The sequence below is a fragment of the Cynara cardunculus genome (genome assembly GCF_001531365.2).
Source record: "Cynara cardunculus var. scolymus isolate 2C chromosome LG 17, CcrdV1, whole genome shotgun sequence".
NCBI classification, from domain to species: domain Eukaryota; kingdom Viridiplantae; phylum Streptophyta; class Magnoliopsida; order Asterales; family Asteraceae; genus Cynara; species Cynara cardunculus.
Window position 1 is genome coordinate 5,955,306 of NC_037544.1, and position 15,801 is coordinate 5,971,106.

General features: G+C 31.5%; 1 protein-coding gene across 1 annotated transcript; it reads left to right on the top strand.

The window, feature by feature from the left end:
* The first annotated feature begins 3,104 nt into the window (after window positions 1-3,104).
* LOC112500821 lies at window positions 3,105-3,888 on the top strand. The gene has a single exon (XM_025104412.1). The coding sequence runs from the start codon at window positions 3,109-3,111 to the stop codon at window positions 3,775-3,777; it is 669 nt and encodes a 222-aa protein (XP_024960180.1). The 5' UTR covers window positions 3,105-3,108; the 3' UTR covers window positions 3,778-3,888.
* The last annotated feature ends 11,913 nt before the right edge of the window (window positions 3,889-15,801 follow it).

Consider the following 15,801-nt stretch of genomic DNA (forward strand, 5'->3'; position numbering starts at 1 on the left):
ACGCTTTTCACTATAAATTCTCTTCTTTTCGCATACATTTATATATGTATTATATATATATACATACCTATATATAAAATAATAATAAATTAAATTGAAATCTATCGATTAACAGCTGGTTTGTATTAATTTATATATTATATTATTAATGAATTGTTTTATATACATTATGAAATGTTAAATTTTATTATTTTTTAAACATGTCATTTTTAGTCATTTTACATTTTTCATATAGTTTATCAGCTAGTTTTTGTTAAACGTATATAATTCATCAGCTAATTTATCAACTACCAAGTAACTTATTAATTATCAACTAGCTTAATAATTATCAATTAATTTATCAATTAGTTTGTTAAACATAACCTAAATAGGGATGATGATTTGCCCCGACTGGTTACGGAACCCGGCTCACTCGACCCGGACGAGGACGGGGATTCCCCACTAAAACGGTCCCATGCCTGGGGACGGGGATCCTCGGTAGACTCAAACCGGGGTTGGGGCGGGGGCCGGGTAGTGTATCTCTCGACTCGCCCCGTACCTGATATATAATTTAATTAATATATTTTGTTAATACATCATATAAATAATATATATTATTTATTTTCTAAAATTAGGTCTTGACCAAGGACGGAGATCGGGGTTTGACTAGAAAATAAACCGGGGACAAAATATTAATCCCCATACCCAACAGGGATCGGGACCGGACCAGGACGAGGGGCTGTTAGTGGAAATCAGAGCCGGTACCGGTGCCGGGATTAGAAAACCCGTCATGTTGTCATACCTAAACCGAACTAGAAAAACAACACGCAATTAATTAAGGATAGTGACTTGGTGTAATAAATAAAATATAGCTGTATTGACCATGACTCTTTCTGTTATGAAATATAAAACATATTATATGGTTTGAAATGTTATACCAATGAGCCATACATAATGCTTTAATGCCAACCCCAATTATAGTTATATTGGGACAACGTCAAAACTAGACTTTGAATATGTCAAAGTCATGTGCACTATTTTACCATCTTCCATTCGTCCAAATCCTAAAATTAACAACAAACTACAAATTTTCTGTGAATTTATTTACTTGATTATTATAGAAGAAAAAAAATATTATTAATCTGGATATATCTAACCCGTTGTGCGCGCCGACTAATCCCAGAGCGACCAGCTGCTTTACACGTAGCCCGGAGTCACCGCATTTGAACTTCCGTGGCTACAAGGGGATTTTTGTTCCTCCTTGGATTTGAACATGAGACCTTCTGACACTTTTATTTACTTCAAATTAAAAAAGAACGTTTATTCTATCTATGAGAAAACTCTCTCAAATAACACTTTCTCAATCTATAAAGACAAATTAATTCATATAAACAACTTTATCTGTTCAGGACTTATTGAAAAACCAACCAAAAAGTCTCTTACTTAATCCCAACTGGTTATTGGATTTGTCTAAATTTTCATTTTTACCCCTTTAAATTTTCATTTTATACTCTGTTTTAATATATTTTTGGCTTTAAACCTTAGTACAATTTTATTAAGTATTTAACAATATAAATCTATACTATCTTATAAAGCATTTGATTAAAACTCTTAAACCTCTTAAACCCGTTCATCCCTATCCGATTTCATCTCATATATGAATTCGTGTAACTAACTGCAGATAAAGACAATCAAATACAAGATAAATATCTTATTTTAAATATAAAAAATCTAAAATATAATTAGTATAATCATTAAATTCTAACAGAATACTTAATTATTATATTTATAAAATTTATAATATTAAACCAAAAATAAATTGTTTTATTATTAAACCTAAATTAAATTACTTCGTTATTAAACCTAAATCAAATTAAATTAAAAAAATTACACAAAAATATAGAAATTTTAAATAGTTAGTTTGATACTAATATCAATATATTTTTTTCAAATTATTATGATATATTCATATTTATATCTCATGCAAAAGTAAAAACATTATTATTTTCTTAAAACCACATAAAACTATATTATAACATCGAAGAAAGAAACGAAACATCAAAATCGAGATGTATCTCGCTGCATTGTGCGAGTATCCTTCTAATTATTAAAAAAACTCTCGTCAAGATGATCAAAATAAAACTAATATCGAGTACCCAAAAAATTATATAATATATCAATATACATATTAAAAATATATTAAAGTAATAACCAATGTAAGTTTTCAAACAATACTTTTTTTCTTTATAAATGAAATTTGAATCCATAAAACAAATATTTTTATTTATATCAATGAATATATTCTTTTATTTACATGATTAAAATATAGAAAATCAATTTTTTGTTTTTTACAAAAGCATCTTCAATAACTATGCTAAAATAAAAAAAAATTAACAACTTTTTTTATCCAATAACTATGTTATCTTGTATTTTAAGACAGAGAATATATGAGAGATATTTTAAAAGTCTCTAAATTTAGAGAAATCACCAAATGGAGAGATAAATTGTTATTTTATACTTTCCCACCAATAAGAAGTATCGTATTTTATTAAATATAATACATATTTTAATAATATAGTTAACGTTAGAATTGTTAAAATAGAATACTCCAAGAGCTTCTGTATCTTTGGTGCAGAATGATGAAGTGGCCAGAATGATTAAAAGACTCTCATGATATAGTGTAAAATTAAATATAATTGTTTGGTAATTGTGTATAATGAAATTAGGGCTCTTAATGGTTAAAGGAGATACATAATACAAAATCATTCAGTGTATTTTAAAACCATTAAGAGACAGACTTTTATTTTCTTAAACAAGATTTATCTCTTAACGATTCAGAGGTTGCTTCTTAACGAAATTATTAAAAAGTAAACAAACAATAACAATTGAATTTCCTCTAGATCAAAACATGTTTTACTTTCTTTCTAAAGCAAACCATTATTTTATCGACTTTGATACTCATTAATGGTGTCTGGGAACAAGACGATTAGCTGCAAGTCGGTCACATTCAATTTTTCCATTATTGGTGGCCGTCTTGACCTGGTCAGGGGTTCACCCTCACCGGCCACCGTCAATATATATATGTATATATATTTGTAAACCCATTTAACCACATCTACAACCACAAAAATGGCTCACAAGATCTCCTTCTTTCTCCCATCCCTTGCCATCCTAGCTACCCTGCAAATGATCGCCGCTGTTGACTACACCGTCACTAACCCGGCTGCCGCCACCCCTGGCGGCATTAGATTCACCAACGACATCGGACACGACTACACTCTCCAAATTCTCACCGCATCCACCAGCTTCATTTGGAACACATTCCAACAAAACACAGATGCCGACAGAAAGAACGTGGCACGAGTTAGTGTGTTCATCGATGACATGGATGGTGTTGCCTACACTGTGAACGACGAGATCCACGTCAGCGCCAACTACATTCAGGGATATTCCGGCGACGTCAAGACTGAGATCACCGGAGTACTTTATCATGAGATGACACACGTATGGCAATGGAATGGCAGAGGTCAAGCTCCAGGAGGATTGATTGAAGGGATTGCGGATTACGTGAGGTTGAAGGCTGGCTACGCACCTAGCCATTGGGTTCAGCCAGGAGAAGGTGACCGATGGGACCAAGGGTACGACGTCACGGCTCGGTTCTTGGACTACTGTAATGGTCTTAGAAATGGGTTCGTGGCTGAACTCAACAAGAAGATGAGAGATGGCTATAACGATGGTTTTTTCGTCGATTTGCTTGGGAAAACAGTTGATCAACTATGGGCTGAATATAAAGCCTAAAAGTACAATCATAATTAAGCTTCACGATAGATGAAATACCCAACTTTTATATGTATTCTAATAATATTTGATGTACAACTATAAAAATATAATTTTAAAAACGTATTTTGATAAGAAGATGATAGTTTTGAACAACAAATTGTTGTAAAATTGTTGTTATGAATATATATACACTAAACAATCACATGCAACATAACCATATAAACATATGAGATTTTAATACTAAACCATCATAGTGTTAGGGATGTTTGGTTCGTTTTCTATTAAGACCTGTATGGATAAGGATGTATGCATTGATAAAGTTGTCTGTATAATAATAGATAAGTTGTTGTTCGGTTGTCGTGCTGAATAAACCATCTGAATGTCAGAAATGACCAGTTTACCCCAGTCTATATTTTTGTAGTGTTCGATACAAATTATATAAATTTTAAAATTATTGATCTTAGACTTGAAGAAAACAAAATTCATGAAACCTAATGGAAGGCAACTGATGGGCAAAGGGGATGTTGTTGATGTTTGCAAAGGGGAGAAGGGGGGAGAGGAGTTACGGTGGCAGAGGGAGATCACTGGTAGGCATAGATCTGGGTAGAGAAAGAAAAAATAGAAGGGGAAGGAAGGTGCACATATAAGCATATGGTGGTTCAGGGTTTTACAATCACCTACGAAGGGAAGAAGATGGTAGAGATACGATGGTTGTGAAGTAGAATGGTGGTCGGGTATTGCATGATTGGGAGCTGGTTGTGATGGTGAGAGGGGAACAAAGATAGCAAGGGAGACGACTGGTTTCTTCGAAGGTGGTGGAGAAAGAACCGGCACGGTGGAGGAACTGGTGAGGAGAATCGGAGAGGGCATGGAAGTGAAACTCTGGTGAGCCGTATGTATGCGGTTTTGATTTCACCATCACCGTCGTGGGAGAGAGAGGGATGCACGGGGGAGAGAGAGTGAGGTTGAAGATGAAGAATCGATCTAGGTTAGGTATGGTTCTATTTGGGGAGAAAGATGGAAAGGGTAAAAGGGGAATAAATGGCTTAATAAAGGGCCGAGTACAAAAGACATCACTTTTTTAGTTGAGCGATTCAGCTTAAGGTTGGCCGAATAAGCCCATAACGAACAGCTAGATATGGCTGTGCGAACAAGTCATATCTTTTATATGGCTCATTAAGCTCCTACCGAACAGCCCTTTAATTTGGGTCAATCTGTTGTATATGTACAGACACCAACTATAATCATTATTGAATTGAGTACAAATATACCATTAGAATACATGTTCTAAATTTGTGAATCTTTCCGGTGCCACACCTGATATATTACTGACATTCCGACAACAACTGACCCCTCTACACATATCCAAACATTATAACATTATAATGGACCAAAACGTTTGGCATGCTTAAAGGCTTATAAAACACATAATATGCCCAAATTTGTATATGAATAATACTAAACCAAGTATATAGACATCTATTTAGGTTTCAAATAATACGCTTGATTGCAAACTACAGAAGTCAATACATACTTCCTATGTCAAAAATCAACTTTGTCAATTGTACAGTCGTATAAAAATATGTTGAAAATAATGCATTATCATTGCTCTTGTCTTGCATGGTCGTGCCAATTTATAAGACAATTCTTCATGGTCGTATTAACCGCTTACATGGTCATATGCCAAATGACAAATGTCTACGTGACTATGTCAAATAATCTGTTTTTAGGTTTTTTTTAATTCAAGTGGTTCATTATTTTAATTTGTCACAATTACTTTGATTTCAACGAATTACTTCATTATTTCTGCATAAGAACACTAATAACATCTATTGCTAAGCACTAGTATACTTGTCACCAACAAATCAAACCAATATATATTAATTTGAATACAAACCCATTGATCATGTAACATCAACTAAGGGGCCGTTTACCAAACACTTACCTGGTAAGTGCTTACCGGTAAAATTTAACATTATTATATACTTATCGGGTAAGATTTTAGTCCATCAAAACGACATTGTATGCAACAATTCACCCGGTAAGCGTTTACCGTGGTAAGAGTCGTCGCCCTCACTTACCGCGTAAGACTCATGTTCCTTGTCTCGCTCTTATCGGGTAAGATTCTTAGTTCTTACCATATTCATTTGGTAAGGTAATGTGACTTGGTAAGCGCTTACCCGAATAAATGTTTGGTAAATGGCCCCTAAGTGTGACAAATAAATGAGCTTAAGGCCTCATTGTTGGTCTCATTTGTATATATTGGGAATTATCCTACAACCACATACACCAGTAATCAAGCATTTAAATAAGAGTTTGGCACTGAATTCATATCTTAACTTGTTGAAGAACTCCTACAAATACAATACTTGAATGCTTCTCTCTGCTTTAACCTTCTTTTCTCCAAAACTCTGTAATTTCTCTTATAAACACATATAGGATGTAAAGAAAACGAAAACCCTCAGAGGGTGATTGACTGAGTTTCTGGATTTCAAAAACCATCGCGTATGTAACCCTACAGTTAACATTCTATTTCAAAGGATTTGAGTTCCGTACAGACAAGCCATTGGGGTTCAGTGAATGACTAACCGACCCTTGGACTTATTTTTTTAAATACACCATCCAAAAGCCATTTTTTTATGTTCATGGACCTATAACTTTATTCTATTAATATTTATGTATCATTAATAAAACGACAAAACTACCCTTAAACAGCTAAATCTCATGTGTTGCCCATATAACTTCCGACATCCACATTACATGTTACTGTATGCATACTACTTTTTAAAAATCTACATTTGAACTTCTTAAAATTAATTAAAAAAACTTTCCAAGCTACAAAATAAGTATTGAACTCTACTAATAGTGTATAATATTTAATAAAAATGGTAGCATTCAAATACTCTTATCGCTCTTCGAATCAAAATATTGCACAATTTCTCGTTACTAGATTACTACAAAATTTCACCTCACGATATACAATTGGCACGGTAATTATATATACTTCCAGTAAAAATCTCGTCCACGTCTTATTTATATCCACAGTCCACCAATCACATGAATACATATTATTGGAAAGAAAATATGAAGCTAAATTAAATAAAAAATTTAAAATATATAAAACCTGATTAAGACATGAGATTTTTTATCAACATACATGGAAATTGGATTGACCAATTTAATTTCTCCAAAATTTTGGGCCCAGTTTTATGGCCCATCAGAAGTAGCCAATCAGGCCCAAAAATTTAAAACGGCTTTTTATTTTAAGTTGTACCAGATAAATGAAAAGAGAAATTGAAAAGACTATGCAAAGTTCATAAAATGTTGGTGAGTGTGATAAGACAAATTTTTTTAACCATTTTATTTTATGGAACGTCAATTAATCTTTTAGGGACCATTTACCAAACACTTACCAGGGTAAGCGTTTATCAAGTCACATTATCTCATTGGATGAATATGAGAAGGACTAAGAATCTTACCCGGTAAGAACGAGACAAGTACCATGAGTCTTACCTGGTAAGTAACTAATATTGTTAAATTTTACCGGTAAGAACTTACAGGGTAAGTGTTTGGTAAACGGCCCCTTAGTCTATCAGTCAATACTTCTGCAAGTGTCTGATCCGCAACTTATGAAAGGATGTTTTGAAAAAACGTTGTTTTCCATACTTGAACACTTGTGGAGGAGTTGATTTTGATGAAAAAGTGGGAGAGGAATGTCTATGAGGTGAATTTGGTCGATCAAAATGACTACTTTTATTAATTAGCCTATATTTTATTTGTCGAATTTTACTTAACCATGGATTTAATTATAAAATAATTTAAATAAAGTATGAATAGTCATATATAATTCCATTATAAAGATTTGATTTCAAACTTGAGAAAATTAAAATTTCTAATAATTAATTATTATAAGTTATATTCGGACTAAATCTTAGGAGTTCTTCCATATATTGAATGTTTATAATATAAATCAAGAGGTGATTTATTATATAATTCATTACATTTGTATAACTAATGTAATTCAATCTGAATCATTTATTTAATTTGATGAATATGTGATTTCATAAAAGTTTTGATTGTTTCCTAATATAAAGTATTGATCATAATTAATGAACCATAGTCATCTTCCATAAATATTCAAATCATAATAAATGAACTATCATCATTTTCATGAATATCTCAATTGATTGGATTGGATTGGTTGTACAAATGTAATGGGTTACATTTGAAACGTCCAAGGTTCATTTTGGATTCTTTGTGGTGGTGCTCAATGGAGCTATATTCGGGGATCCATGGCCCGAGATGAAACTCAAGAAACATTATAAGTGGTTTATTTTTGTGTTCCCCCCACATTCGACGGAATTAGGTCTCTTCCGTCACCGAAAGGTGTTGTTCTCGGGTACTTCTTTGCCCATATTTTTTTTGAAGTATATAATATTTATATACGGCAAATGCAACAAATAAATTCACACACCCTCCTCACCTTTGGTGAGGTTTGAACCCTTGATCTTCTAGGAAGCCAAAGGCTACGATACCGCTAGGCCGAAAGCCCTTTGGTTCTTTACCCATGTTTTCGGTCTTTTAAATATATAGTATTATCTATATAGTTGGTGAATTGGAGTTTGCGCCTTGCACGCATTTCCGGGGAGTTTGGATATTGATTATTTAACTAAAACGGTATTTGATTTGGGAATGATGAACTTCGTAAAGATATTCCTTTTATGACTTGTGTTCTAAATGATGGGCGTTAAGCTTAACACTTTTTTCTTATTGACATGTATATCAGGTCTTAGTGTGATATGAGTGGCGTTTAGTTGTAGAGGTTCTCGTAGGATGGCGTTAGAGGTGTCATCCGACTTTTGGAAGATGGCAGATTTGGTGGTTTTAGTAACATCCGACTTGTTCTAATTCTGTTTAAGAATTAGATAGTCTCATTTGGAACTCTGATATACATTATTGTCTTCCTTTATTTGTAAACTTTAAGTATTTTGTTATTAAAGTTATTTTATTTAAAGGATTTTAAAGTTTTAAATTATCTGCTATTTTCTAAATTTAGGGGTGTTACAGTCACCACCGCCTCTACCCCTACTACCATTGTCACTGCAACAACCTCCACAATATATCTGTTAGTTCATAAGAATCTTCCAAACAGAATAAAATATAGTTTTTTTTCCTTTGTAGGAACCTAGTTTCTTTTTCAAACTATTATCAGTTATATCAAAATCTTCATTCAAATTTGTACTATTATATATGTATGTCTATATGTGTACGAGAATGTGTAAAAATGTTTATAAATTAAATTATTTAAACATTTACTTCATTTTTGTCATTCATAACTATTATATGATATATAAAATTGTATAACAATTTTTTAGGGTAACTTGACTAGACATGCCCTATCCAGTCCTAGTTGTACCAAACATCAGACAAACAACATGCCTTGTTTTGTTTTGTCCAGTCTAGTTCTCTTTTTTTGTTTTGTCTAGTCCAATCATGTATGCATACCAAATACTACCTAAGATCAGGTTTTTTTTCTCTCCATATGTTTATATAAGTAAATATTTATCGTTTATTTATTAATATATTTCTAGTAGCTTATTGACAAGTATCAAAATATAAAATTTGAAATGTAACTTTTTAAACTATCAGTGATAAAATCAAATTATTTAAAAGAATCAAATTGAATGTTTAGCAAAATGGAGTCTATGGGTGCTCAAAATACCAACCAACCCAACCTGAAAAAACGCAATCTGAGGCAACCTGACACATAGTTGATACAATTAGGCCCGATTGCAAACATCGGATTGGAATTGGGTTAGTGTCATTTGAACCTAACCCAACTCAACCCAACCTGATGCAATCAGACAACTTTTTATATTATTGATTGAATATGATTCTTAAGTCCTTGATAACATATGCACATTAGACATTAGACCAATCCGTAATTAGCTATATTCAAAATTATATTACAATTTCAACCATAACTTTACTAGCTTATTTTCATGAACCTTCAAAAAAATTTTGAGTTTATTAGCCTTTGTTGTTTGTTATCATTTTGATTTTACTTTATTTAAACATAATCACTTAGTTAAATTGTAAAATGATATACTAAAGTTTCAATCCCACCAACCCAACTCAACCCGCACGGTTTGAGTTCGGTTGAGTTGTAGTTTGGGTTGGATTGAGATTTTTCAAACTGTAACCATTAAATTGGGTTGTTCAAATACCTTCAACCCAGCCAACTCAACCCATATGCAGCCCTAACAGAGTCCATTAAAAAGTAGTTAAACCAAATTATAGAAAAGAAAATGAAAACAAAAAACGAAACACCAACAATTATTCATATTTTTGGGTATTGTTAGTTTAAATTACATTTATTAGGAAATAAATTGTGAACAATGGGGTCCTAAAACCACCCAAAATCTTGCTAATCAAATGGTGTCATTTTCAAAACATTTTCTCATAACATCTTTAAAATATTTTAGATTCATAATATGTTTGTTCGACATCATTATTTTTTCTATTTATAGAAATAGATCCTACCGGTACCAAAAAATGGTCGGATACTCGGGTTTGTTTTGAAAATCAAATACTTAATACATTAAAGTTTTTGTTTTCGGTTTGTTTTTAATGAGGATTATATAAACGATATTTATTGAGATTTGATCAAGAAAATTCTGATCTCAAAACCTGAAATTGATACATATGCATTTGTAGGGATGACAATTTTATATCAAAAACCAGTAAACATGAGTATCAATCATATATATCAATTAAATTGGTACCAACTAATATATTCGTTTGGGAATATCATACCAAATACATAAACTCAGTTGATATGGTATCGGAAGTCGTGTACCATAGTTAGGGGGTGCTAATGTGCTGGGTTGATCGGGTTGAAGACAATTGAACAACCCAACCCAATGCTTGCGGTTTGAAATTTTTTAACCCAATTCAAACCGTACGGGTTGGTTGGGTTGATACTTTGGTACATTAAAATATTCTTCTAACCTTGAACATGTTATTTCTCTACTAATAATTTCTTTTTCATCATCAACCATTTGATACAACTTATCTATACTTCTTACGTAAATCACATTCAGTTAACTTTCTCAATTTACATATATATGTTCATAATTACAGAACATATATACGAATGAGCTATATAGAGAATTAGAGATGTGAATAGATTGAAATAATGTGTATATGAAGAGCGTACGTGATAGTATAATCGTCCCTGATAGAGATACGAATAGATTGAAAATATGTGTTAATAGAAATTCAACAATCACATTAAATCCAAGAAATAAAAGGATATTGGGTTTATCGGGTTTGGTTGGGTTCAAATAATAGTAACTCAATATCAACTCACTACCTACGATTTGACAATTTTACAATTCGATTAGACATCGAGTTGCATTATTTCACGTTGGGTTGGGTTATGATTGATCGGGTTGGTCGGGTTTTTAGCACCCCTAACCACAATAGTACCATTTAACTACTTATCATTATCTGTATTTTTTATATATCGAATATCTATTCTTTACAGTTAAAACTTTTTAAACATCACATGTATTACCCGCAAACTCAAAATATCAAAATTCAAAGAAAATGACAATTTTCATCTATCTAACTTGAAGTTGGTACAAAATCAATACCAACACCGAAAAAAATTGATACAAAATATAGTTGATTGGTACACGGTATAAAATTTTGTATACCCGTTATAAAGAATGGTACATAGCATTAGGAAAAAGATTCAGATACCACATCAGGTCCACCCCAATATACTTGTAGTTTTTTTTTTTTAATATTTCATATTTTCTTATAAATTATATTCATCATGTTCATTAATACATTAGCATTTTCAATTAGTTTCTAACACTTATAAATAATCTATACTATATTATAAAACATTTGACAAAAACTTTTAAAAACCATTTTTTATGCATGAAGTACTGTTTATTGATGCATGTTACTTAAAGTTCAAGATTACAAGTGATTTTGCGTAAGTACAACTTATTAAAGCTTCATTTTTAAATTTGTGTAACTAACTGCAGATAAACATAATCAAATACAGGATAAACATTTATTTTAAATATAGAAAATATAAAATATAATTAAGATAATCATTGAGTTTCTAACCGAGTATTTAATTATTATCTTTAATAAAAATTATATTATCAAACCAAAAATAAGTTACTTTGTTATTAGACCTAAATTAAATTATAATAAAAAATTGAATCAAAGAAGTTAAAAAAAAAAACGAAAACTATTAAATTGTTAATTTAATATTAATATCGATTTTATTTTTTAAAATTATTTATGTTATCTTCAAATATATATTTCATTCAAAAATAAAAAACATTATCATTTTCTTAAAACCATAAAAAATCATATTATATCGATAAAAATAAAGAATAAAAACTAAACATTGAAATTAAGATTTATCTTGCTGCATTGCATGAGTACCCTTCTAGTTATTTTAAAATAAACTATTTAATTATAGAAAGAAAAAAAAATGCGTTGACGGTACTACGTACAACGTTGATTTTTACCTAACAAAATGACTCGGGAGGTGGCGGCACATCCTCCTATATTTTCCCTCACATGTCATTGCATGTTCCTTTCCTCAATCAATTCCTATAATTGTTTTTTAAAAAAAAAATACAAAATTAACTAATTATCAGAAGAATTATAGATAGAGTTAAGAATATTAAGACGTTAACTTACATAATCAACACCAATCGTAAACGAAGTGTAGAACTGTGATCGTTTTGTCAACGTGTTAGCAACTGCGTTTCTGTTTCTTCGAATCCCGTAATTATAATACAAAACACTGATTCTATTTTTCATTCTGTTTAACTGATATATATATTTCATCTTATGCTAAGCTCGATTAAATCTTTGTCAGGAGTTGTTTGTTGTATCAAACATCATAATAATTAATGCATATATTTAGCCTCTAAACACACGACTAAATAATCTTTTTTTCTCACAATTATCGTAATTTGTCTCGATGTGATCCATCCCCTATATATACAAACCCAACTCTTGCCAATACTAGTCATAAACTTCATTCCTCTCCTTCCATTTGCTTCTCTCAACTTGTCTTCATCACGATATGTCAGAAAGACGACCACGATGTCTGCTCGTTCTCCTTCTCGTCCTCCTCCTCCTCCTGGCCTTCTCTACAACGAAAGCGCGTCCTCTAATCGACCCACAAGCAAGAAAGACACACAACATCAATGTCAAAGCCTCAAACGCTCCAATCCCGACCCCAAGAGTTAAAAATCGTATCGGAAGGTTAGGTGTGGTAGCACGCTCGGGTCCAAGTCCTGGTATAGGGCATAAGTTTGTCGAAGACAATGCCTAGATCGAGATGCATAATTAGCTTAATTTATAACTTTGTTTCTTATTAGAATGTTTTTAATTACGAGTAATTTCATGATATAATATATATATATATATATATCATGAAATTACTAATATATATATATATATATATATATATGTGTGTGTGTGAGAGAGAGAGAGAGAGAGAGAGAGAGAGAATTTATACGATGATCATGGAAGAGAAAATTAATTGTATGGTGACGAAATAGATATAGCTAGTCTTATATTAATTAATAAAATATTGTTTGGATTGTTGAAGATGAGTTGTATATATATTACGTGTTTGCATTGTGTTGCGGGTTTGGTGGCATATTTTTGTAGTACACGCAGACTTTTATTTAGTTGTTAATCATCCAAATATATTATAATTTTATTCAGGTTGTCAACGGGTCAATAGTTTTCGTACACTACCAGTTTATAATTGTGCAAGTAGTACTTCAAAACTGCATTTTAACTTATCTGATTAGGCATGTCCAAAGAATTAAATTTATTGAAAATGAATTAACAGTCAGTACTTTAAATTCCAATTTTTTAATATTATCTGATACATCACTAAGGATGGACATGGATAAAAAGGAAAAAGAACCCAGAAAGAAATCGGGCCGTTACCATCTATATATGATTACTATGATTTTATTAAAAGGGTTGCATTTTGGATAGTTTTGTCAAAATACGTGTCTCGAGACATAATGTAGGGCTTGATATTCAAAAATTGTATGTTTTGGATCTCTAGTCGCATGTTGAGTTATAGAGACTGCGCTAAAATCAAAAGTATGACAAAAATATACTTTTGCATGACATGTTTTTTTCTTCGTGAATTGTCATATTATTTTGGTCTAAATTAAGTTTATCGGTCGTGATTATAAAGAAATCCATGCAAATCAATTTCGACCAATAGGAAAATTCTGTTAAAGGGGCGTTGGGTTAACAGAATGCCTCTTGAATGAATGGAAATTTGTCAAATGAATTGAAATGAAATGCTATCAAATTTGACAAAGTGTTTGATTTGAATAAATGAATTGTTTTTTTATTTTCTTAAACTATAAAAAATAAAACCAACATTTGAGGTAAAAATATATAAATTACTATTTGGACGGAAAGAATGGGAGTAGAAGAAACAAATCGATGAACGAGAAGAGCATAAGAAGCAGCTCAAAGAAGAATTGAACTTGCCACCCTTTGAGAAGATTTAACAAGAAGAATGGAGATTGAGGAAGAACATGAGTAGAAGAAGATCAAACAGGATGATAGGAGCGGATTGAGAAGAAGATCGAAGAGAAACAGGAAAAAATAAGAATGAGCAGCAATCTGAAATCGCATCAGTATTCAAAAATCAAACAAACAGCAAGAAAATCTTGAAGCAGTCATGATTGGAGAAATGCGAACCAATAGAAATCGAACTAGGCGTGAAATGGAGCGTTGTGAAGAGGAGGCGGCGTATATTGCAAGCTGATTTTGGAGTCTAGGCTTTTACGGGGATATGGAATTTACTTCTTTTCATTGTGATAGAATGACGAAATTAAGAAAATGGTGGAATGTATGGAATCCATTTCCTTCTCATATCTATCAATTGAACATGGCCTAAGGCATCCACCTTGCCTAATTGAAAGTGATGTTTAAAAGAACTTGAATCTCCTTCTAGGAACTTCACCTAAAAACGACCAATGAAACCGACCCCACTTGTGATCTAAACCATGGAAGACATGATTAAGCTCGAAATACCGAATATTTTGACGGTGAATGCTATTCATACCCCCTACTATAGGGGGTATGTGAGTGATGTAGGGAGGGTTAGGAAATAAGTGGTATGTGAGTGAGGAAGGGGTATGAATAGGAACCCCCTTGAGTATTCGTATCGGTCTTGAACTTCATTGTTAGCTCAACAGTCTAATTACGATGTATTAAAGGTGTAGAATACTGAATATTTAGAATATATGATCGTGTATAGAATGATGTTTGAAATATTAAAATAATTAAATACCTAATATTATATATATATATATATATATATACAAACACACACAAAAAAATACCAAATACTAAATGTATATAATACGTATTAATATTTTTTTTGATTAACCTGGATATCCAACCCGCTATACGAGTCGACTAATCTCAGGGTCCACCTGCTTTGTAGGTAGTCTGAAGTCACCGTATTTAAACCTCCATGACTACAAAAATATTTTTGTTTCTTCTTGGATTTGAAGAATAAGGTTTGAAATATGAAAATGAAATGTGCCAAACAAGAAACATTTTTAACCTTTTAGTTAACAAAGTCAAATAAGAATGTCACCTTCCCAAGCTACCTTCCACCTAATTTACTTTCATTTTTCTCCAACTAACTAAATAATTTTAATTTGTTTTTTTTCAATAAAGAATGTTATATATATATATATCTATACTATATTATAAAGCATTTGGCAAAAACTCTTAAAACTCTTAAATTCGTTCATCCCTAAACGATTTCATCCCATATTTGAATTCGTGTAACTAACTGCATATAAACACAATAAAAAACAAGATAAACATCTCATGTTAAATATAAAAAATCTAAAACATAATTAGTATAATCATTAAATTCTAATAGAATACTTAATTATTATCTTTATAAAATTTATAATATTAAACCAAAAATAAATTGTTTTA

Excerpts from the sequence above, each read along its gene's own strand:
- LOC112500821 (XM_025104412.1), top strand. The coding sequence starts at position 3,109 with ATGGCTCACAAGATCTCCTTCTTTCTCCCATCCCTTGCCATCCTAGCT.